Raw genomic sequence first — 25,151 nt, forward strand, 5'->3', positions numbered from 1 at the left:
TGTAGATAACTCAGATAAAAAATTGGTTGAATAGGTAAAAGAATAGACTTAAAAATATTTCTTTTGATATACATTTCTCCATACAAAATCTTGTTTTTGATAGCAAACAATACCTCGGAATCCGAAGATTGTTGCTGCTGCTCGAACCTTTTTGCAATCTGACCTTCGATCATTCCAATATAGATATCTCTCTCTAGATACATCCGATTGGAACAAATCATTTTTCTTTGGAAATTAGACTCAAATATCTTTCCGTCAATATATATATTGAAATATGAAAAACTACATATAGAGTAAAAAAATGCCATGCAAACTATGGATGTAGGGACTGAAAAAAATAACTACGAACCTAGACTTAGGGTTTAGGGTTTAGAGAAAAGAATCACATTACCTCCGTGAGTTGACCAAGTCAACTCACAGAACCGGCTCTGATACCATGTTGAATTTATGAAAAAGTGAAGTACTTCATTGACATCAATAACTTGTTGTAATCAGAGTACATGAACCTCTATTTATAATAGAGGAAGGTAGTAGAGTCCAATGACAATAAAACTACTTTTGTTCCAATTACACCGAAACTTTAACACTTAAAGATTAGTCCTAGTATAATTAAATAACTCAATATAGATAAAAGAGAAACCTAACTCAAACTAAAACTCTTCTAGGACGTGACCATTAGATAAAGATACTTTCTTGAGTCCTTGATCTTCCAACTGATGTGATAAGGATGACAGCTCATGGTAATCATTGTGGGTCCTACTTCTTATGGGCTTGGGCCCATTTTGTGGGCCTTCCTTGGTCGTGTGCCCCATCTTATACTAATCTTTGATATGTCGGTCTTCCTTGGTCGTGTGGGCTTGAGATTATCTTCCAACACACTGCAATAGCAGCATGTGTCCTTGGTTGTCTAGCAGCAATGGGTCCTTGGCACAACAACACTGTTGGTGGTGGAAGAACCCATGAGCCTCTCCCAATTAGAAAACATCATAGACTGCATAAGGCACTGCTGGTTCTACTCTCAGGATAATCAGCAATGTTTTTAGCAGTGGCACTGTTGGCAGCACTATAGTCCGCAATGTTAAAACAGTAGTAGCACTGATACATTGTTTAGTCACCACCCAGAATTTAATAGTTTTCCCGTCAACAGCCATAAAAATCATTCCCTACAACATAACATTAATAATATAGCCAAGAGAACCTTCATCATTGAGAGTCTCCCTATCTGCCAAAAATTTCTCAAAATTAAAGGTATTAAGACAATCTTTCCCAAAGACAACCCCTCTGCCACCTATGAATTCGATTGAGATGAGATCAATGGCCGGTAATCCATTAAATACACCATGAGCAGCATCAATGTTCCCCCCATGCACAAGCACATTCAAGTCTTGTCTCATTTGGTCAAAGTCAGAATTTTCTAGGTGGTGCTTAGCTGCATTATATGTTTCAGTTTGTAGTTGCTACTGGGGTACCCTTATCTTCACTGCAATAGCAGCAACAATTTTAAATATCAGCATCCTCTTGGGCTCAAGAGCTCCACTAATGGGACATGTAGTAATAACAGAAAGTATTTGTGTTGCTATCCTTGTCCGGCCAGATTAGCTACATCCTGCAGAGGAGTATCTGTTGTGCCCACAACAACAGATAATTGTACGCCATAAGTCACTGCTTCTACTAATCGCAGAATCATCCGCACTATTTTCAGCAGTGGCACTGTTGGCTGTACTGTGTTCTGTAGTGTCAAAACAGTGTCGTACAATACAGAAATGCATTGGATTGAGCTAGAACAATAGGTAGAACTTCCATTCTTCCAATAAACTCTGCTATACTGTTGGCCTAAAGATGGACCTATAAAGTTTTATGTTTTCTATTTTTTTCTGTTGAGTCCATTTCTGCATTGCTACAGTAGCAACAACTAAAGTCCAAACTGATAATCCAACCAATCTATCTACTTGAACCCCTGCCCTCTGCCCTTTCTCTCTCAACCTTTGAATGACACATTGAGCTTCTTCTGATCTCTTTTCAACCAACCCATTATAAGTAGCAACAATTGGTGAATGCCTAGCCTCCAATATCTAAATGCAAAACCCAATCCCATCTTCCAGCTGCTTCCCTTTACACAATCCTTGAATAAAAACTGTATAGTTGAAAGCATTGGGAGATATACCATTGTTCTTCATTTTCCTGAAAACCCCTTTTTCATCTTCAAACTTTAGTGCCTTGCAGAAGCCTTCCACCACAGCCATATATATTACAATTTTAGGGATTGTACCCTTTTTACGCATTAACCCAAATAGCTTCATAGCTTATTGAATCAAATCGTCCTTGCATAGGCCATCTAGCACTGTAACGGCATTGGGGATGAGCCCCATTTCTTTCATTTTCCTGAAATTCTAGTCAGCATCTTGAGGCGAAGGATTTGGTGAGGCAGCTACATGTAGTTCAGAGTCTTTGGTGGAATTTTCTTGCAGGGAATTTCCTATCATCTGGTTACAATGTTTTTCATTACCAAGTTCAAGTAAATTCACCTCAAAATCTATACGAGCAACTTCCATATCATCCAAAAAAATAAACACTTCAATCTCGTATTCAGAACTCCCACTAAATTGAAATATTTCCACGAACAGTGCCCGAGCAGCAATTATGGAACCCAAAAAATTAAGCCCAACTTTGCCAAATTGATAAGGAATAGGCTCATTGCTGCTGTACTTAGTAGTATAAAAATAAAACAGCACCCATAGAATTTTTTCTTCCCTTCCCGGAATCCCCCAAAAAATTTCATCTCGTATTTCAGACATTCAAGCCAGAATTTCATCAAAATGGTTCTGTTTCTCTGCTTCCTGGAATAGAAAACCACCAGGCCAAAAATTCGAGCAGCGTTGCTACTGCTCAGCCCCTTGGAGCCCCTTCACCCCCATGGAAAAATCATTTAGGCATATCAATTGAGGGCATTTCAGAAACTTACCCCAAAATATGTTGAAGTTGGTTCCACGCTGGATTGCTGAGAGCGAGATTGAGACTGAGAGTGAGACTCCGAAAGCTAAAGCCCACCGTATTTGTTTCCGATGGCACCAATGGAGCCTCCTCTATTTTTGATGGTGAATAGCAGCCCTTTGCGGCTTCACCGCTTGGAGATTTTTCGAGACAAAGGGCTCTCGAAAACATATCCTGGTTAAAAGAGTCACCGAAAATATTACCTTCTCCTATACAGGAAAGATTTTTGCTTGTCGTGAGCAAGAGTGGATTGATTTTGGATTTTCGGGGTCCTTCTCGGAGATTTTCATTGTTCCCGATTTTGGATTTGAGGTTGTACCCAAATCGTCCACAACGACTTCTGATGGTGAACAACAGGACGAGGATTTCCCTGCTCTGGAAATTTTTAATTTTTCTAGCCCGTGGCCTGTCTTCTCGTCTGAGACAGCATCTGCTGCCTTTCCTTCTGTGAATTTTTCGTGCTCAGAGAATTTAGGTCATATGACCTTTTCTACAGTAGCCAGTTTCTCCCTTGCAGAAATTTTAATGGAAGATGCACGCCATGATGCATCAAATGCTAAACACCATGTGTGTATTTCTTCTAATTGATCGCGCATGGCAATCCACTTTTCTTGGGATGGAGAATCTCTGATTGTGTTCCCACTCTGATACCAGTTGCTATGGTCCCGAATCTGACACATGGATTCGTAGTGAGGAACAAGAGAAAGACAAAAATCAAGCCAAAGGGAAGCTTGAAAACCCTAGGTTCTTTGAGGAGAACGCACACCCCTGAGTTCGTTAAGGAGAACTCAGAACCCTTGTTTATGCTAATTCAATGCTTGTCTTTCTCATTACTCTTACCCCTTAAATAGGGTTCACCCTTACAAGGTTTTAGATAAATATTATAAAAATACCCCAGTAAATAAATTATTCCAAAAATACCCCTATGGCCTATTAATTCTTTAACTGAAATAACATAAAGTAAATTAAAAGAAACCATTAAAATAATAATGTTATTGCGTGCATAGAAAAATTATTTTCTATCTTCCTATTGAATAAAACTTGTTCAATCCCCAAAAGTCATACTTGGTAAAATTTGTTAAGTTAATTCAGTTCTACAGTTATAGTCTCCCCTAGTTTTTAAAAAAAAATGAAAAAGTCACATTGTAGATTCATTTGGAAGTTGAGTGTTGTATAGTATCCTCTTTCCAGTTAAAGTTATTTTCCTCTAGTATTTCTTCAGTTTGTCATCTTGTGTTTTCATTAAGATGCAAGAAATTGAAAACAAAAAATCTTGCACTTTTGAAATATTTCTTCGATATTGAGGTCTTCCAATCAAAGCATGGGATTTTCTTATCTCAGAGAAAGTATGTTCTTGATCTACTTGAGAACACATAGATGATGGGATATCAACCAGCAGATATTCCTATGGATGCTAATACAAAGTTGTGTGCAAGCTCTGGTGAAGATGTTAATGTGGGTAAATATCCGAGACTTGTGGGAAAACTTATTTACGTCACTATGACCCGATCGGATATATCATATGCAGTAAGTGTGGTTAGTCAATATATGTATAAACCACAACTTACCCATTGGCAAGCTTTGGAGAGGTTCCTTAGATATTTAAAAGGAGCTCCAGGCAAGGGACTTCTATAAAAATGTCATGGTCACTTTAACATTAAAGGATTTGCAGATGCAGATTGGGTAGGATCACCTGATGGCAAGAAGTCCACTTCTGGTTATTGCACTTTAGTTGGAAGAAACTTAGTTACATGGAGGAGTAAAAAGCCGAATGTTGTTGCAAGATCCAGTGCTGAAGTAGAATACAAAGTTATGGGTCATGCAGTTAGTGAGCTTCTATGGAACAAATCCCTCCTTACTAAATTATGATAGGAATTAGATGCCCTAATCCAAACTAATGAGAGCAATAATAATAATCATGGAAGAAAAGAAAGAAAGCACGAGAACAAACAAGATTTATATAGGTTTGCCTCAAGGTGAGACTACGTCCTATCTTCCATCGCTGCAATAATCCACTATAAAGATGAAATAGTTTACAAGAGAAATCACACACACTTAGAAGTGTTTATCTCTGACCTCTCACGGGGGGCACAACTCAAGATGCTCCTTCGAATGATGATTGAAACCCCAAAAATGGCGCCCCCAAATATATAGAGAAAATTAGGGCAACCGGATTACAAGTGTGAAATCCCCAAACTACCCTGAAATAAAACAGTAGCCAATATAGTGTGGCTCTAGCATACTGACTACTCATAAGGTGTTGATTAGGCTCCAAAACTTAAAAATCTCCCACTTGGAGACTAATCCATCTTCAATATCTTCTTTGCAGCAGTAATAGCTTCTCAATCCTCAGAGAGCAGTGCAACTGAAGTTGCACACAACTTTAGTTTATCAATTGTAACAGTCTTTGTCAACATATTAAGCGGATTCTGAATCCCTTGAATCTTCTCAAGTGCTAATTCTCCATCTTCAAGAGCTGATCTAATGAAGTGATAACGCACCTATATGTGCTTTATTATGGCATGATAAACAGGGTTGTTTGCTAAATGAATAGCATTGACTGTGACAATACTTTACATTGTTCCCATACTTGAGACCTAATTCTTCCCAAAAAGACTGCAACTATACCATCTCTTTGCTGGCTTCATTCACAATGACAAATTTTGCCTCAGTAGTGAAAATAACAACTATCTTCTACAACTTAGATATGCAACTAACTATTGTACCACCAAATGTGTATACATATCCAGTGGTACTCTTTTGGCCATCAATGTCTCCAGCCATGTTAGCATCTACATAACCCTATAGTCCCAAGTTTGACTTTCTGAAACATAAGGCTAAGTCTATAGTGCCTCTCAAATACCTGAGAATCCACTTCATTGATTTTCAATGTTGTTTACCCGAATTTCTCATATATCTGCTCACAACTCCCACTGCATGAGCTATGTCTGGTCTAGTGCACACCATGGCATACATGAGGTTGTCAATAGCATACGCATAAGGCACATTGACCATGTGGGTTGGCTCCTGCTCTATAGAAAGTGACTACTCCTTAAATAGCCTAAAGTGACTAGCCAAAGGAGTAATAACTAGTTTTATATCATTCAGGTTGAATCTACTCAGCAACTTCTTCACATATTCTTCTTGTGACAGTTTCAAGACATAAGTATCCCAGTAATCTCCATCCCTAGGATTTGTTTTGCAGCACCCAAATCTTTCATTGTAAACTTCTTGGACAACTCCCTTTTCAACTTATATATTTCCTATTTGCAAACACTTGCTATCAACGTGTCATCAACATATAAGAGTAGAATAATGTACGACTCATCAAGTTTCTTCACATAACAAAAATGATCTACCTGGCACCTCAAGAAACCATTACTACTCATAAAGGTGTCAAACTTCTTATACCATTGTCTTGGAGCCTGTTTAAGACCATACAAACTCTTTTGAAGTTTGGACACCATTTTCTCCATTCCATGTGCTTTGAAACCATGTGTTTGCATCATGTAAATTTCTTCCTCCAAAGTACCATGAAGAAAGGTTGCTTTTACATTCAACTTCTCTAAGTGCAAGTCTTCATTTGCCTCTAGTCAAAGCACTATTCTAATAGTAGTCAATGTTTTCGTTTTTGTTGAAATCCCTTTTACCACCAGTCTTGCCATGTACCACGTGTTGCCATCATGTTCGTCTTTTATTCGGTACACCCTTTTATTCTGCAAGGCCTTCTTTCCTTTCGGTAGCTCGGTCAACTGCCATGTCTGATTGGATAACAATGAATCTATCTCATCCTTCATGGCCAACTCCCACTTGGTTGATTCATCAATTTGCATAGCTTCCTCATAACTCTAGTTCACCTTTATCAGTCAACAAAATATAATTCGGTATAGGGAAGTACCTCTATGGTGGTATGCTAGTTCTGGAAAATCTCCTGAGTTCAATCACAGGAATGTTCTGATTTATTTATGGGGGTAAGTTTTCCTGCTCTTCCTACGCAATATTCTCTATCTCAATAAATGGAAGATCTCTCAACTGAATCACTTCAGACTTCTTGGCTTCATCACTTGTGCTCTTAGACTCTATTCTCAACCTGTCTTTATATAGGGCATCATTGAAGATCATGTCCTTGCTCCTAATAACCTTATGACTTTGGTCATCCCAGAAGCGATAGCCAAAATCGGTACCACCATAGCCAATAAAGAAAAATGTCTTAGATTTAGCATCAAGTTTAATTCTAATAGAAAAATCAATATGAATATAAGAAACACAACCAAAAATTTTAAAGAAAGAAAGATTTACCTCTTTGCCACTCTAGACCTCTTCTGGTATTTTGCAATCCAATGGTGTTGATGGACCCCTGTTGATCAAATAGACAGCAATGTTAATAGCCTCAGACCAGAACATCTTTGGCAATCCCTCATGTATTCTCATGTTCCTAGCACGCTCGTGCAAAGTTTTGTTCATCCTCTCAGCCACACCATTTTGTTGAAGTTTTACAAGAATGGTCTTCTTCATCTTGATTGCATTATCAACACATTACTGCTTGAAATCATCATCTATGTATTCTCCCCCATTATCTAACTGCAAGCACTTCACCTTCAATTTTGTCTCATTCTCAACCATTTCTCTCCATCTCTTGAATGTATCAAGACATCACATTTCTTTTTCAGGAAATAAACTCATACCGAGATCATCAATAAACCCATACTGTGATGGTGTGACACAAGTGGAACCTTTCCGTCAGTTATGGTAACAAACTTGTGTGAAAGACTCGGAGAAAGAGAATGTAGTAAATTTTTGTTACTTGTAAGATGTTCGGTGGCTCCTGAGTCAATTAACCAAAATGAAGATTAGACATATAGCATACCTGAAGAGGTAGTGGCAATAGAAGTTGTGGAGGAACTATGAGAAGAACTCAACATTGTCTTCATTTGTTGGAAGATAAGATCAAGCCCAAATGACCAAGGAAGGCCCACATATGTAAGATTATTATAAGATGGGTCACATGACCAAGGAAGGCCCACAAGATGGGCCCAAGCCTATAAGAAGTAGGACCCACAATGATTACCATGAGCTGGCGTCATTATCACATCAGTTGGAAGACCAAGAAGGACTCACAAAAGTATCTTTATCTTAGGGTCACGACCAAGAAGAGTTTTAGTTTGAGTTATGTTTTTCTTTTATCAATATTGAGTAATTTAATTATGTTAGGACTTATCTTTAGAAGTTAGAGTTTGGGTGTAATTTGGACAAGGGTAGTTTTATTGTAATTGGACTCTACTACATTCCTCTATTATAAATAGAAGTTCATGTACTCTAATTACAACAATTTATTGAAGTAAATAAAGTATTTCACTTTTCCATAAATTCAACATGGTATCAGAGCAGGTTCTGTGAGTTTACTTAGTCAACTCATGGAGGTAATGTGATCCTTTTCTCTAAACCCTAAACCCTAAGTCTAGGTTCGTAGTTATTTTTTTCAGTCCCTATACACGTAGTTTGCTTTGAATTTTTCACTTTTTAATATTTAAAATTATATATTGACTGAAATATATTTGATTCTACTTTCCAAATAAGAATGATTTGTTCCAATCGAAGTTATCTTCAGAGAGATATCAATATTTGAATGAGCGAAGGTCAGATTGCAAAAAGGTTCGAGAAGCAGCAAAAATCTTCAGATTCTAAGGTATTTTTTTCTTTCAAGAACTAGAATTTATATGGAGAAATATATATAAGTATATTCTTTTACCTATTCAAAAAAAAATCTGATTTTTCTATAAAGAGAAATCGATAATTGAAGCAGCAGAGGTCAGATTGAAAAAGAGGTTCGTGAGGCAGCAGAAAACCTCAAATTCCGAGGTATTTTATGCTATCAAGAAAGAGACTTTATATAGATAATTATATATAAAAATAAAGATCTGTAAGTCTATTTTTTTACCTATTCAACCAATTATCGGTATGATTTTTATATAAGGAGATTTTGATCTTGGAAGAGTCAATGGTCATTCTGGAAAAAAGGAGAAACAGTACTTAGTTTGGCCAGATGACAGAGACCAAAATCTATTAGATTATTTATCTTCTGATATATTATATTTTATGAAGAGAAATTATACTTGTATGAAATTTATTTAACTCTAGTTTCAGAAGGAGAAAATTTCATGTTAATCTGATCTATATTTAAAGATATATTCGCAATAGAAGAATCAAAAGTCATGCTGGTATTCTGCTATATTGAAAAATCCGAATTTATGCCAATTGTTTTGTGTCAATTTTTGAGTTGATATATCAAGAAAATATCTCACTTCTCCATGGTTTGAGATCTTATTTAAGCATCTCTGTTATTTCGGTTTATCGCTACATCTATGATATTTGGTTCAAGCAGGGATCACTGCAATTACCTCCCAGCTTGAGGGGGAGAAGTAGAAGATGTACAAGAAAGAGGTATCTTATCTCTTATGTTGTAAATAAGTTTCTCTGACCAAAATATTCAAGAAAGGGGGAGCACAAAAGATGAAGCTTGTGCATCTAAGAAGAAATTTTTATATTGGATTCTTTCATGGGTTCTTTGACAAAGTTTACTATTTGGTTCGTGTTATATGTGTTGGAAGATGGTCGTGTTATATTCAGTTACAACTATTATGTCTCTTTGGGGACATTATTATTGAATAAGAGGTGGCCTCATGTCGTCATTTATTTTACCCCGTGAAAAATATCAAAATTATTTGTGGTTGGAAGTCCATGACGGAGGAACTTATGATGGCATCTATGTTATCCCCTCCTGTAATGGCTTTTATGTCTCCTACCACTAGAGAGTTGTTGTCCTGTGGAGGGACACAGTGGTGGACACTTCAGAACAACGCCGAGAGACACACTACCGACAGTAGTGGAGTGTGCCCTACATTCTGCATTAAGACTGGAGTATGAAGCAATAGCTTACGGGCTAGGAGTATTTTTACTCTCACTTATAATGCCATAGGGCCTCATGGAAGGACGCAACAGCGTGAGGGGGGAATGTTGGAAGAAGGCATATTGGAAGATGTGTCATTTTATACAAAAATATTGTATACATCATTTGCAGCGAGCAGGGAGTTCATGTTGTTCTCTCACCCCCAGCTTGAGGGGGGGTGTTAGAAGATAAGATCAAGCCCAAACGACCAAGGAAGGCCCACATATGTAAGATTATTATAAAATGGATCACACGACCAAGGAAGGCCCACAAGATGGGCCCAAGCCCATAAGAAGTAGGATCCACAATGATAACCATGAGCTGACATCATTATCACATTAGTTGGAAGATCAAGAAGGACTCACAAAAGTATCTTTATCTTAGGGTCACGACCAAGAAGAGTTTTAGTTTGAGTTATGTTTGTCTTTTATCAATATTGAGCTATTTAATTATGTTAAGACTTATCTTTAAGAGTTAGAATTTGGGTGTAATTGGGACAAGGGTAGTTTTATTGTAATTGGACTCTACTACCTTCCTCTATTATATATAGAGGTTCATGTACTTTGATTACCATAAGTTATTAAAGTCAATGAAGTATTTCAATTTTCCATAAATTCAACATCATTTTCTGAAATAGCTCATACTCTTCATCAGTAAAAAATTTTGTTTTGTTGATTTTGTGGGTTTTTCTTCTTTTGTATCACTGACAAAGGCTTGACTAGCCCTTGTCAATTCTAAATGTCCATTGGCTTTATAGCGTATCTCTTTATAATGGTCATATTTTCCTGAGTAATTGCATGCCTTGGAATCCTTGTAATAGCATTGATCTATAGTGTGGCCAACTTTTTTACAATGAGTACACTCTTTCCCATCCGCTCTGCCAGCACCAGTCCTTCCACCTCTTCCTATGCCTCCTCTATAACCTTTGCCTCGGCCTCGGTCGTGGCCAGATGATGATCCTCTATGATCGGAATACATAGCGGATGATACTTCAATAGTGGAGGAAGAAGTGTCTGGAATACGAAGTAGAGTTGTACATACATCATCAAACTTTGGGACAATAGAAGCACTCAATAGTTGACTCTTGGCAATCTCAAGATGGGGTTTAACATTTGCAAGGCAAATAGCAGTAATTAAGACTTTCTTCTGCTTGTCTTGGATAGAAATATTTGTGGTTGAAGGCTGAGGTAACTTCCACTCTTGAAGAAAACCTCTAAAGCGGGCCAAGTACTCATAGATATTTTCTCATTTTTTAGTATTCAACATGTTTTTGGAGAATGTCATATGGTCTATGTAGAGTATCTGGGCAAGAGTACAGTTTAGCAAAGGTCTCCCAAATTTGTTTAGTAGTGTCAAGATGAATGACATTGTTGGAGACATATTCTTCCATGCTATTGATTAGCCACATAATCATCAAAGTATCATTTTTCAACCATTTGTTATAAAAAATATCATTTTCATCAATAGTTGGTCCTCAGGTGGTGAGGTGAGCAAGTAGGTCTTTTGTTATAAGAAACCTCCAAACCGATATGGACCAACTCATAAAATTTGATACCCCATGTAAGGCTATGGTGATAATTCTCAGTATATCACTTATGATATTCATATTATCTTCAGCCATGATAGGCTTTTCTTCAAAAAATTCTAATAATAACACCAAGTAGTATTCTTCAAACAACTCGATCTATGGGGAATTTTAGCATTGATGTTAAATTATCATTCTGAATTCTTTTCTAATACCACTCATAACAGACTCAATAACAATCTTCTATATCAGGGGACTCTTGTTCCCACAAAAAAAAAAATCCAACAATCTGCAATCTGATCATGGACCAATCTCGATTAACAGAATTTCCAAACCGACAAAACTGTTTTGATAGCTTCTTCTAGATAGAGAGGAATGCATATCCATAATATAATAAGATGAAAGCATTCACATACTCATCTTTAAATCAACTTCTAAATTCGAAACCAGTAACATGAAGAAAAAAATTTATGCACTTATATCACAGTTTGTGATCTTCCTTCACAAAAGAGCCTTCTTTGAGTGGTATTGATCATCACTTCTTTAGAGCATTCCTTTGCGAGGGATCCTAAAATTGATGCTCTGATACCATATTAAATTTAGGATTCCTTTTCCATAATTCTGAGCAAGAGAAAGAAGAAAGAAAAAAAGAAAAGGGAAGAAGAGTTCTCAGGTAGAGAGAATAAAAAAAAAGAGAAAAGAGAGGTGGCGCCAAGCAAAGAGAGAGAGAGAGAGATTAACTCAAGAAGGAGATGTGTAACTTGATTAATTCCGAATTACAACACCTCTATTTATAGTAGAGGAAGAGATAGAGTCCTTATACAATTAGCCTTTTAATCTCCTAATTACATTCCAACTCTAACTCTCTAAGATAAGTCTATTCAAAACAATCTACTAGAAGACTAATATGAGTTGAACTAGAACTCTTTCTTCAATCACATGAATATAAGGGAGGAGGTCAGCTCGTGGCCTTATCCTTGTGGGTCCATCATGATCTTCCAAGTTATCTTGATAAACATGTTAGGTCATGTGACATTTATGGGTCCCACTTAATCTTCAAGTCTTCTAACTCAATTCAGCTTGTGCTTCTTAACTCCTTAACTAGTGCTAGCTTGGGTGAGGGTACTTCTTGGTGTCCCATGTCCTCATGGTGGGTCCCACCAGCTCGAGCACCATGGTGGGTCCCACATTGTAACAACCTTGAGGGGGAGTGTATTACTAGTAATTTATGTAGATGATATTGTCTTAACTAGTAGTAATGCAGAAGTATAAAAAAAGTTAAAGCAAAGATATGCAAGGAATTCAAAACGAAAGATCTTTGATTTTTAAAATATTTTTTGGGTAATGAGGTCCTTCAGTCAAAACATGGGAATATCTTATCTCAAAGGAAGTAAGTCCTTGATCCACTAGACAACACATGGATGATGGGATATTGACCAACAAATGTTCTTATGGAGGCTAATACAAAGTTGTGTGTATGCTCTAGTGAAAAATTGGATGTAGGCAAATATTAGAGACCTGTAAGGAAGCTCATTTATCTTATAGTGACTAGACCAGATATATCATATGCCTTAAGTGTGGCTAGTCAGTATATGTATAAACCACAAGTTATTCACTAGAAAGCTCTGGAGAGGATCCTTCAATTCTTAAAAGGGGCTCTAGGCAAATGACTTCTATATAAATGTCATGGTCACCTCAACATTGAAGGATTTGCAGATTCCGATTGGGCTAGATCACCATGACAGGAAGTCCACCCTTGGGTATTGCACTTTATTTGGAGGAAAATTGGTTACATAGAATAATAAAAAGTAGAATGTGGTTGCAAGATCGAGTGTTGATGCAGAATACATAACAATGACCCATGCAGTTAGTGAGTGTCTATGGATCAAATATCTTCTTACTGAATTGGGTTTCCAAAAAATGACTATGGAACTATATTGTGATAACAAGACAATTATCCACATTACTTCAAATCCAGTCTTCCATAAGTGAACGAAACATATTGAGGTAGATTGCCATTTCATATGGGAAAATTTTGAAATAGGCATTATTTCTCACAAACATGTTTTATCACATGGATAAGTGGTAGATACACTCACAAAGTAGGTCCCATCAAAGATACAGACCACTATATGCAGTAAGCTGGGTATTTATGATGTTTTCTCTCCCCCAGCTTGAGGCGGGGTGTTGAAAGATGTAATTTTAGTATAGTAGCAATGATGTAAATTATCTTTATTTCTTGTCGGATACAGGCCATTGATGTAATTTGTAAGAAGTTCACTATTATAAATACAAGTTAAGGGGGAGGATTAGGGACATGACCTAACTTTAATCCTCTTTCCCTCTTCTCTCACTCTCTCACTCTCTCTCTCTCTCTCTCTCAGTCTACCTCTCTCATTCTCCTTCCAACCTTAAAAAGGCTTATTGAAGATAGAGGAGCCTATGTATACCTTTATAGTGAAGGCGTTTTACTATTGGTTGACGCCAAGGGAGGTAACAGTTGAAGACGCCTACACATCTGTGTGAACCAACTCCAATTTTGTTGTCTTTTGCTCCTTTCCAGCATTAGAAAAGCTAACCCTTTTCAACTTACAGAAAGTACAGCAGTCACTCAAACTATTATTTACAGTTTTCAATAGTTTCCCATTGGACTGAAACACTTTCATTCCCTTCTCACTCATGTGACCCAGCCTGTAATACCACATATCAAAATCAATAACAGCATCAACAACGGCAATCGTGTCTCTACAATTTGAAGTGATGTAAATAGTTCCAGTTTTAACTCCTCGTGCAACAACCATGGCTCCCTCAGTGACTTTCCAAGCAACACCTTTAAAAGTCACATTATGACCTTCATCATCAAGCTGCCCTACTGAGATCATATTATGCATCAGTTTTGGTACATGTCTAACCTTGTGAATTTTCCCACACTGACCCGTTTGACATCCTCAAACTTACATTACCAATACCGACAATATCCAAAGGTTCTCCATCAGCAAGATACACCTTCCCATGACCTCCAGTAACATAATTCTCCATGATCTCGTAGTACGCAGTGCTAGGAAAAGAAGCTCCTAAATCTAACACCCAATAGTCAATAGGGCTATCAACCGACAAGAATAAAGCATCTTGTACTTCATCTGTCACCGCATTTGCAATGCTTTTCTTTTCATCCTTCTTCAATGCTCTGCAGTTCTTCTTTACATGACCAAACTTGCCACAATTCCAACATTCCACATTCCTTCTAAATTTGGACTCGCTTTTACCATTCCTTTATTTCCTTTGTTGGAATTCCTCTCGAAGTTCCTGCCCTAGTATCAACATTTAGAGTAGAATTAGATGTCGACGATTCTCCAGAGTCCTTTCTACAAACTTCCTTCGCAAGAATGGTATCCTGTACATCACTAAAGATCAACTTCTCGTTGCCTACAAAGCTGCTAACCGTAGCCCTCATAGGCTCCCAACAATTTAGCACAGATGCCAAAAGAATTAAAGCACGAACCTCATTATCAAATTTAATATGAATGGAGATCAATTAATTGACATTCATGCTAAACTCATTCAAATGCGATGCCACTAATGTATTTTATGTCATCTTTAAATTGATAATTTTTTTCATGAGATATACCTTATTAGTTGCAGAAGGCTTCACATACATATCTGACATAATCTTCATCATCCCCGCTGTGGTTTTCTCCGACACCACGTAGTGAGCGTTCTTCAATAGTGTTCACCAGACTACTCCCAACACATGTCAATCATGAAGATTCTAGTCATCATCTTTTATACCTTCTGGTTTCATATCTAGAAGTGGTGAGTGAGACTTTTTACTGTATAGATAGTCTTCAATCTGTATTCTCTAGAACGCAAAATCCATACCATCGAACTTGTTGATTCCTAGTGTCGATCCTTCTCCTTCAACCGTTGCTCTCAATCATGAACCAAAGCTCTGATACCACTTATTAGGAATTAGACACCCTAATTCCAAATTAACAAGAGCTATAATAATAATCACGAAAGAAATAAAAAGAAGGCACGAGAACAAACAAGATTTATACAGGTTTGCCTCAAGTTGAGACTACGTTATGTCTTATGCCGTTACAGTAATCCATTATAAAGATGAAATAGTTTATAAGAGAAATCGCACACAATTACAAGTGTTTTTCTCTAACCTCTCTCTAGACCCACAACTCAAGATGCTCCTTTGAATGATGATTGAAACCCTAACAACGACGCCCCCAAATATAAAGAGAAAATTAGGTCAAGCTGATTACAAGTATAAAATCTCCAAACTACCCTTAATGAAACAACAGTCAATATAGCATGGATCTGGCGGGGTCTCTGCCCCACACCCCCAGGAGGGGGTTTCCCAGCCCCCCCTTCGAATCCCCATGGTGACCTTACCGCGAAGGTCGACCCACGTACCAACTCAGCATAAGGCATTGATTAGGCTCCACAACTTAACAAATTAGGGTTCCACAAAGAAGCTCCTATGGAACTACGTTGTGACAACCAGACGGTCATCTACATTGCTTCAAATTCGGTCTTCCACTAGAGAACAAAACATATTGAGGTAAACAGCCACTTCATATGGGAAAATTTTTAAATTGGCATTATATCTCTCAAACATGTTTCATCTCAAGGACATGTGGCAAATACACTTACAAAGTCGGTCACATCCAAGATTCAGACCACTATATGCGACAAGCTGGGTATTTATGATATTTTCTCTCCCCCAACTTGAGGGGGAGTGTAGGGAGATATAATTCGAGTATAATGGAAATAATGTAAATTACCTTTAAATTTTGTCCCTTTCCTTCCCTTCCTATGGTATAATGTATTGATGTAATTCTTGAGACATTCATTATTATAAATACATGTTGAGAGGGAGGACTAGGCACGTGACTTAACCCTAATCCTCCTTCCCTCTCTCTCTCTCTCTCTCTCAAAATATCTCCAAACTCTCGTCCCTCTCTCCTTCTTCTTCTCCTTCTCTCATTTCCCTCTCGTTGTTCTTCTCTCTTTCTCTCTTGTTGGTTTCCACTTCTCTTGTGTTGTTGGTTTACTCTATTATCATGGGATCCTAAATCTAACTATTATAAATATTATTTAGCTTATTACATAGCATATTGAACTTTAAATTATCAAGATAATTGCTTGGCAACTTGTGTTTGGGTTTTAAACCACTACAAATCTTTTCATCTTGTTATGATTGTATGAATTTGCATAATTTTCCATTTGATTTTTTATTTTCAAATTACATATTATATATTTCAAATTTTGAATTGCATTATAGTGGCAGAATTTAAAAAATTTCTATTAGTGGCAACAAACCTATTCGTCTTCAATAAATTTATATCATTTTGGGACTATTGAAGAGCGGGTATGGAAGAGTCTTACATGACTCTCACATTAAAAAGTCTCATAGAGCCAAAATTAATATGGTAGAGTCTAAGAAGAGTTTCATGGAATAAGTCTCATAGAAGAGTCTCAGTTTAAGATGTTTTAGTTATGTTAGTCTTCTATTTATGTTGAGTTGTTCAACTATTCTACTACTTATCTTTTAGTGTTCAACTTTTGCTGTAACTGGAAAAATGGTAGTTTAATTGTAATTGGATCCTATTAGTTTCCTATATTATAAATAGAGGCCCATGTACTCAAATTACATAAAATTAGTGAAATATTTCTCTTTTCAAGAAATTCAATATGGTATCAGAGCAGGTTTTGTGAGTTAACTTGGTCATCCCAAAGAGATAATGTGATCCATTTCTGATCTATCATCTCTAGTAGTTTAGATTCATATTCTATCTTTTTTCTTTCTTTCATGTCTCAATACCCGTTGTTTTCTTGGTGTTCGCACCTCCATACTCAACTTTTCATATTGTAAATTATATATTGACAAAAAGATCTTCGAGTTTAATTTCCAAATCAAAAAGAATTTTGAAAATCTGAGCTATTTTATACCATGAAGAACAAAACTTTATATGGAGAATTAAATGCCAAAATAAGTATATGTAAGTTTATTTTATTATCTATCCAACCAATTCTCAATCTGAGTTTTCTAGAGGGAGATATCGATCTCGAAAGAATCAACGATCATGCAGGCCAAAGAAGAAAGGTATCAAAGTCCGAAATCTATCAGATCCGTTCTATAAAAATAATTATATTTTATGAATAAAAAATATATTTGGATGAAAGGAATCAAAGTCTAGTTTCAGAAAGAGAAAATTTCATGTCAATCTGATCTATATTTAAGGAGATATTCTTATTGAAGTCGGCACGGGTCAACTTACAAAAAAAAGAAAATAAAGAGGTCATAAAAGATTCAAGAACAAAGATTTTTATGTCAAATCAGATCTCAATTTTAAATCTCTTTTAGTCTAGCTTATTGAGAAAAAAACAATTTGTGATTCTGAGCTATATTTTTGGAGATATCGATATCAGAAGTACTAAAGGTTAGTTATGCCAAAAATCTTTTTTTCCCCTATTTCTCTCTACTATTATTTATCCATGCATTTACGTGAATTAAGTTTCCTTTTCTCTTAAATCCAATTTTTTTAGCCAAATTTCTCTTCCAATTAGAGAGTTTTGGTCAAACTTAATCACTTCATGATGTACTCTTTCAAGGTATGCATATCTTGCTTCAATGTTATTTTTAAGTTTTGTGTTTTTTGTTACTTGGTTGTATATCTTCCATATAGTTAATTGAAAAATTTTAGTCAAATTTATTAAGTTCTACCGTTATAGTCTCCCCTAGTTTTTCAAATTTTTTTTTGACATATTCTAGATTTGTTTGGAAGTATGAGTACATATTTGCCTCATTTCTGTTAAAGTTGTTTTCCTCTGGTATTTTTTCAATTTATTGTATTGTATTTTCATCACTTTAGATCAATTCTTAGACCAACTAAATAAAAAGTATACGAGTGTGCCCAATATCTAGCTTGAGTTAAGTCTTTTATTCTTCACCAAAGAGGGGATTTGTGTTTGAGTTACCCTTAAAGAGTGAGTAGTTAATTGTTAAGCCCTAAAGTTAGTTTTTTTTTTCACCTTTAAAATTGAGCAAAGTGTGTTTTAGTCTATGACCATTTTTTACTAGTGTATGGACTTTTGCCGTATGACTAGGAGTGATTTTATTCTCCCATATTGTCTTTTGTCTTTTTTTTTGTGACCAAAATATTTAAAAAAGGGGGAGCACAAAATATGAAGTTTTTACATCTATGATGAATTTTATTTCAGAAAAAAAAAAAAATTGAAAACCAAGAATCATTTTTCATCTTGAGGGAGAGTGTTGAAGAGCAGGTATATAAGAGTTTACATGACACTCACAGTAAGAAGTCTCATAGAGCCAAAATTAATATGGTGGAGTCTAAGAAGAGTCTCGTAGAAAGAAATCTCATAGAAGAGTTTCAATTGAAGATGTTTTAGTTATGTTTGTCTGCTATTTCTGTTAAGTTATTCAATTATTCTATGACTTATTTTTTAGTATTTAACTTTGGTTATAACTAGGACAATGGTAATTTAGTTGTAATTAGGTTCTACTAATTTTTTCTATTATAAATAAAGGTTAATGTGAACTTCGTAAAGTATTATTCTATTTTAAAAATTCAGTAGGGACCGAACGCTACGTGAGATTATACCAACTTATATATACTTAAGCGAATTTCCAGATGAAATTCAACAAGCAATTCTATCCCATTATGAAACCGTACTTTGGAGTCTGAACATATACAGTAATGACATTGCAGTCGTTAAAATGACCCACCCAATATTCCTTTTATTTACAACGAAACACTCTCTAAGACGACTCGGAGAAATCTTGATTTGTCATCACAATTACACATTTGAGTATCATTTAGATTCCAGACCCCGTACCAGCTCCATCTTCATGGTGGCAAATAATTTCGTAATGGTACAACATTTGCCAGGCCAGACAAAACGTCATTCTAGTTGATATCTTGGGTCAGGAACTTGAATGAATAGATGACACTCCACGGAATCATAAATGAGTCATGAAAATCAGGTCTTGATGAGGCAAAATAGAGTGACAGAATAGAGTTTAAGTGAGACGAAAATGGGTTAAGAAACAAACAACTTTTATCCGATTTAATAAGCAAATGCATTTAAAGGACCTTCCTTCCTCCTTCCGGAAGTCGTAATTTCAAAAGTTGAGATCAAAAGGATTGATCTTTGATGACAGAAACGCGGGTTTGGAAAACCCTGCAACTCCGCTGGTAAAGCAATAAATGGTCGATAGAAGGAGGAAGAGGCACTGGCCAGCTGCTGTTGTGTCATTGGTCAGTACGAGCGGCGTGCTCTCTTCTTTTTTCTCTTTCACGGATCAGTTGTTGCTTCTGATGCCTGACATTTCCGGCATCAACATTCAAGCAATGGCTGACTAAAATGCCCCCTCCTCTCCCATTCTGTCTCTGTTCTGCTTCTGTGCAGGGTCTGTAGTCTGAACCAACATACATCACACGCTTCAGAGAAAAAGGGCGCAGCGGCAGCCTGCACTCCCTCTGTCCACTCTGCAACTCTGCAACTCTGGCCTGCACCACTGCTCATCTACAAGAAAAGCACTGTCCTATAAGATTGACCAAAAAGCACTTTCTCAGTTTCCGACTTACTGAGAGTTGTGTTTCCTGTGATCCGCCCAGGAGTATCAAAAGTTTTTTAGAACACAAAAACGAAATAAAGAATTTGGATCTGACCCCATTCTAACCTTAACCAGGATGGAATCAGGCCGACGTCCAAAGAGGTCATCAGGTCAACCGATCAGACTACGATTCAGTTTGAAACGAATGAAATATTAAAAAGAATCACATCTTTAAACTTCATTTTGTTTCAATAATGGTGATCCTATTTTAATCTGAACATAGGCACATCTACTGTTCTTTCCATGTAATGTTATTATTCTTTTAGCAAACTTCTAATCTTGATCTTTGAGTTAAAAGATAACAGAAAACAGAGCAGCTCACAGATTAGGAATACAAAACATTAGAAATATATTTTAAGGTCTCCTAGGATTCCAAGTGTCAGTGGAACCACAGACCCCTCAAGAATAAATGCACTATAGATCCATGAACTACATATATTTAAGAAGCAGACCAACTCCCTGCAACCCACGTCCGTTTTTCGGGTAAAACAAAATTTTCATCTTTTTCGAATTTCAAAAGTTCGGAACTTGGATAAAATTTTAATGTTGGATCGATTTGCTTCACTGTTTACGAAACAATCCAACTGTGTTTTACGGTTACTGGTGGTAAGTCTATAGATCAGGACAGGATGAGAGAGCTGCGAAAGTGATTAATTAACGGCAAAGAAAATCCAAAATCTTGGGCCAGGAGAAAAGGCACCTCCAACTCCCAAGATGTTGCTGATCAGAAATTAAGCACAGAGGTTTATAATAAGAGAGGCATTTGAATCAGAAACCAGAGCAACATTAAAGAAATTCTCTTTCAAACAAACCTTGATAAACAGTTTCTTCGTGCTACCAAAAAATTAAATAAACCAAGATGTTTCAGCAATGACTCCTATCAGAAAAAACCAACAGTTCAGTGGAATCACTTTTGGTCTTTGATGATAGATCACAGCCACCTCTGATCCAAAAAAATAGAACAGACCCGTTTGAGCTTTTAATCATCTGGAAAAAAAAAAAAAAAAAAAAAACGAGGAGAGCTTGTAAGGTCATCAGCGGGGAATTCCTCCGTTGAAATGGAATAGAAAGATGATCGGAACCAACAGATTACCATGATGAGCTTGAGGATTTCAAAACAGGGTAGTCTGAAGAGCCTACTGGAATCGAGATTGAGAGCTGGGTCGTCGAGAGAGAAGCCCGAGTTGACCTATCTTCCTCCAAATTCATCCAAGAAGCTTTGTTCTTGGGCCATTCATCGAAGAATCGGCGAGTCCCCTCTTCTCGTTCAGCTTTCACGGGCCTATCCGATTTAAAATCAGTACCCAAAACAAAGCAATGCTGCGAATGTTGATTATCATACTGGTTGTGTAAATGCAGCTGAGAGTAAGTACTCGGCAAAACAGAGCAGCTCTTTTGTTTTAGTGGAGAGCTCAATCTCAGAGGGGTAAGCGAATCGCCGATGCCACGTAAAGTGCCAGAAGCCTCGGAGAAGAAAGGTTGCTCATCCACTATGTCTCTCCCTCCATTCAAGTATCTGCTCAGTAGGCAAAAACAAGGTAAATAAATTTGAAAACAAGCAAAAAATGAAAAAGACTAATTTATTACTTCATTTTCCACGAACCTGTAATCCTTTTCCGCGGTAGAGTAAGACGCAGAGTCTAAATTGAAAAGGATATGGTTGCTTTGCTGAGGAAACCCGATTTCTGGAGGTCGAGAAGAAGACGCATGAGGGTAAAGAAAGGGATGAAGTGCAGGACTATTGTAAGGGTGATAGCGGTTTTGAGATGCTACCGCAGCAGAAGAAGAAAAAACAGAAGATTGAGAAGCGGTCATCGGGGGCTTTGATGGAGTTGAAGAAGTGATGGGAATTTCCACAGGCTTTCTTGAACGGTTTTTCCCTCTATGCATGTGTCTTTCACAGTACTTAGAGTCAGGAAATGCTTCTTTAGAGCATCTCCACTTCTTTCCATCGGTTCGTCTGCACCTTCCAGGCTCCGGGTCTGCTTTTCTGCCAAAACCCAAGCACCCCCAGCCGACTGCAGAATCGAAGATGCATATTCAAGTTTTCATTTGGAAAGAACATAGATGGATAACTGAGAGAAAGGCAAAGACAAAACTTGATTTGATCAGAAATAAACTTACCGGGTTGGTGGGGGAAGAGCCTAGAAGTGATAGGATCAAAGCTTCTTCTGATTGGGTACAGGAGATCGGATGGGATGGGTACTCCAGACATCATGTATTTGAAGATGAGAGCTTGATGCTCTAGCTCTTTCCATTGAGAAGCAGTGAAAGGAGATCTATTTCTTGCCGGTAGCATCTTGTGAGTGAGATCTGCATATGCAAAAAGAAACCTAATAGAAGGAAGCTCTAGAAACAAACAAAGGCTAGTGACGATATGAAACATTTATATAGATCAATATGAAGCATCATCCTCTATCAAGGGTGAAACTCGGAGTTGATAGCAACAGCTCAAAAGGATACTTCACAGTTCCATCGCTTTATGACTATTACAGGCAATCCATCCAAGAGCTAATCAAGAGATGAAAGCAACTGCTCCTTAAGATATCGTTTAAAGATCAAGACAAGCAGGAATAACTCAGAAAAAGAAACCTTCACAGAGTTCGTTCTACGGACTACGATGATTTCCTCATCCATTGAAGTAGGAAAGGCAAGCATTTCCAGATTTTTACTGGCATCATCAACCAACGAAAAGATGGTGGCAGAGAAACAAATACCTCAAACTTCAGAATGTCGACGCCTTTCGCTTAATCCGAACATAACCCATTGCCAGGAAATTGAAGAAACAGCGAACGAAATAGCTTGCTCCGGCAGCTGTTCGAGATGATTTCCAAGGAGAGATTCCGATTCAGTGCAACGCTGGGTTAAAGAGCATTATGCATTGGAAGGGGAGTCATTTGGGGTTGCAGAATCTTCTGTGCATGGATAAAACTAATGGGTCTGACGATAGTGCTGCCACCTGGATCTCATCTTATTATGACTGACTGCTCAGGTCTGCATCCACTGGTGCTGCCACTGCTGCCATTTGTTGTTGCTGTCTCTGCCATCTAATACGGAAACCTATAAAACACATAAAAATATTTGATTAAAAGAAGTGAAAATGGAGGGCTTGTAAAGAGATAGTTCAGACATTAGACTTTAAGAGTTCAGAGCGTGAGGGAGGAGCGGGCTGAAGGTGCGTACGGTCGCCTCTGGTTTTTCTTTTTCCACTGCTACTTTCCACGTGAAGGCAGATGCAGCGATCAGAACCCACTCGGAAAATCTATTTCTTCTTTATTTTTCTCCATACAGGGTTCGGTTCTCGGGAGCGTGAACAGTGACTCCTTGTCTCTCTTCTTCTCTCTGCCTTCTTTACTCCTGTAATATTCTGTTTGTCATAATCTTTTTCTACTAATTAATACCTGGATTTACTCTTTCTCCTAAGCGCAAACCAATCTTCGTTTTCTCCAAAGGAAATATGTTTCCACCATTTTTTGGTGTCACCTTCACCCTGGAGATTTTCTGTCGGTTCAGCTCACATGTACTTACAGGCTTACAGCGCAAGCTCGCTGCGTCACTGCTTGAGAGCTGAGACACCAGACGTGATTCGTTTAAAAAAATAAAACAAGTCGAGGGTACTACTACGGCAGACTTCCAAAACCCGGTAAATGGCATTCCTTCGATAAATTTTCCTGTATCGGCCTGTATCCACCAATATGAGTTATATGGGGCATGAGAAAATATGAATATACCATCCTCTATGGTATTTATTTTATACCATTTGACCTCAAGATTAAGTACCCTGGTTAACCAGAAATTTATATTTCAGAAAAAAAGTTAGAAATAATTTTTTCTGGAAAATATATTTTTAAGAAACCTCCATTATAAAATTTTATTAGTGACTTACTAGGAAATTACATGGATTTTTTTTTAATTTCCTTACCAGACATGTTAATGACTTTTCCGGGGAAATAAATATAGAATAAAGTTTTAAGTAAAATATAAAATATTAAATATTAAATACAAAATTAAGAAAATGTCAAATACAAAATTTAATTTTTTTTTGTCTAAAACACTTGGTTATCTCAAATCAATTATTCTAATCTATATATTGTCCCACATTTAAGTTGCTATATTGTTATGAAAATATTTAGTTAATTTAGTTAATTTATTTTTCCTTCTTCTCCCTGATTTTGAGACTCTAGGCTGGTTAATTAGTTTTTCCAAATCATCTTTGTCTTCTTCTTGATCTTGTCCAAATTTTAGATCATCTCCAATAACTTCTATTGGTTCTTTTCCTTCAATCCTTTCATTATTGCAATCTGATATCCGTATAAAATTGTGAATAATACAATAAATAATGATAATTTTCATGTGGCTCTTGTATGAGTATAGATGTGTTCAATCCAAAATCATAAACCGTTGCTTCCACATACCAAAAGTCTTCTCATTGTACATTTTAATGATGAATACCAATGGTTGAATAACTCTCCCACTCTCTAAGGGAGATGATTTTCATCTTATTCATTTAAATGAATCTAATTGAACAATAGGGTACCAAAAAACTAGACAAATTAGCATACCCACCACCATCTTCCAAGTAGTACTTTCTTATAATATGAAACAACAATAATGATTAATATAATTGAAACTAATATACAAAAGTAAGTAAATAAAACAAGCATATTACCTCTTGGACGATAAACCTATTTGGTGCATCTAATGCATGCATCAAAATGCGAGCATCAACCGGTGATCCTTCCCACCCAGGTACTACAAAAGTGCATTCCATATAAAAATTTGGAAGTGCCATCACAATTTTGTGATAAGCATTGTCTTCAATTACAAAACCTAGCAATGTCCTTACCAATAATATGGGCCTTTTATGTAAGTCTTTATCAATTACTCTAATGTACTTCTAAAAACTATACATTGAATGTTGATATAATTATTCTTGTAAATGAACAAATACATAAATAATAATTATAGTTGTTGTTCACCTTAAAATACAAATAATACTTACCATTATCCACTATTTTTGGATGAATATTTCTAAT

The 25,151-nt window shown here is 36.7% G+C and overlaps 1 protein-coding gene across 3 annotated transcripts; it reads right to left on the reverse strand.

Annotated features, from left to right (window-relative positions):
- Positions 1 to 19,984: 19,984 nt before the first annotated feature.
- LOC137956628 (growth-regulating factor 1-like) lies at positions 19,985 to 22,985 on the reverse strand. Of its 3 annotated transcripts, none has more exons than XR_011113253.1 (6): positions 22,833 to 22,985; positions 22,240 to 22,428; positions 21,719 to 22,133; positions 21,209 to 21,631; positions 21,027 to 21,102; positions 19,985 to 20,024 (listed from the first exon to the last, which is right to left on the reverse strand). XR_011113253.1 is itself a non-coding variant. In XM_068804190.1 (5 exons), coding segments are annotated over exons 2-5 (1,014 nt in total). In that variant the 5' UTR covers positions 22,415 to 22,428; positions 22,833 to 22,985; the 3' UTR covers positions 20,889 to 21,101. The 3 variants fall into 3 exon arrangements, 1 of the variants encoding a protein (XP_068660291.1); XR_011113252.1 differs by having other exon boundaries at positions 20,928 to 21,102; XM_068804190.1 differs by lacking the exon at positions 19,985 to 20,024 and having other exon boundaries at positions 20,889 to 21,102.
- Positions 22,986 to 25,151: the final 2,166 nt, after the last annotated feature.

Source organism: Aristolochia californica, unplaced genomic scaffold (assembly GCF_029961685.1).
Source record: "Aristolochia californica isolate CCGP_79_NKW_82.1479 unplaced genomic scaffold, dmAriCali1.0.hap1 SCAF_2, whole genome shotgun sequence".
Lineage (NCBI taxonomy): Eukaryota > Viridiplantae > Streptophyta > Magnoliopsida > Piperales > Aristolochiaceae > Aristolochia > Aristolochia californica.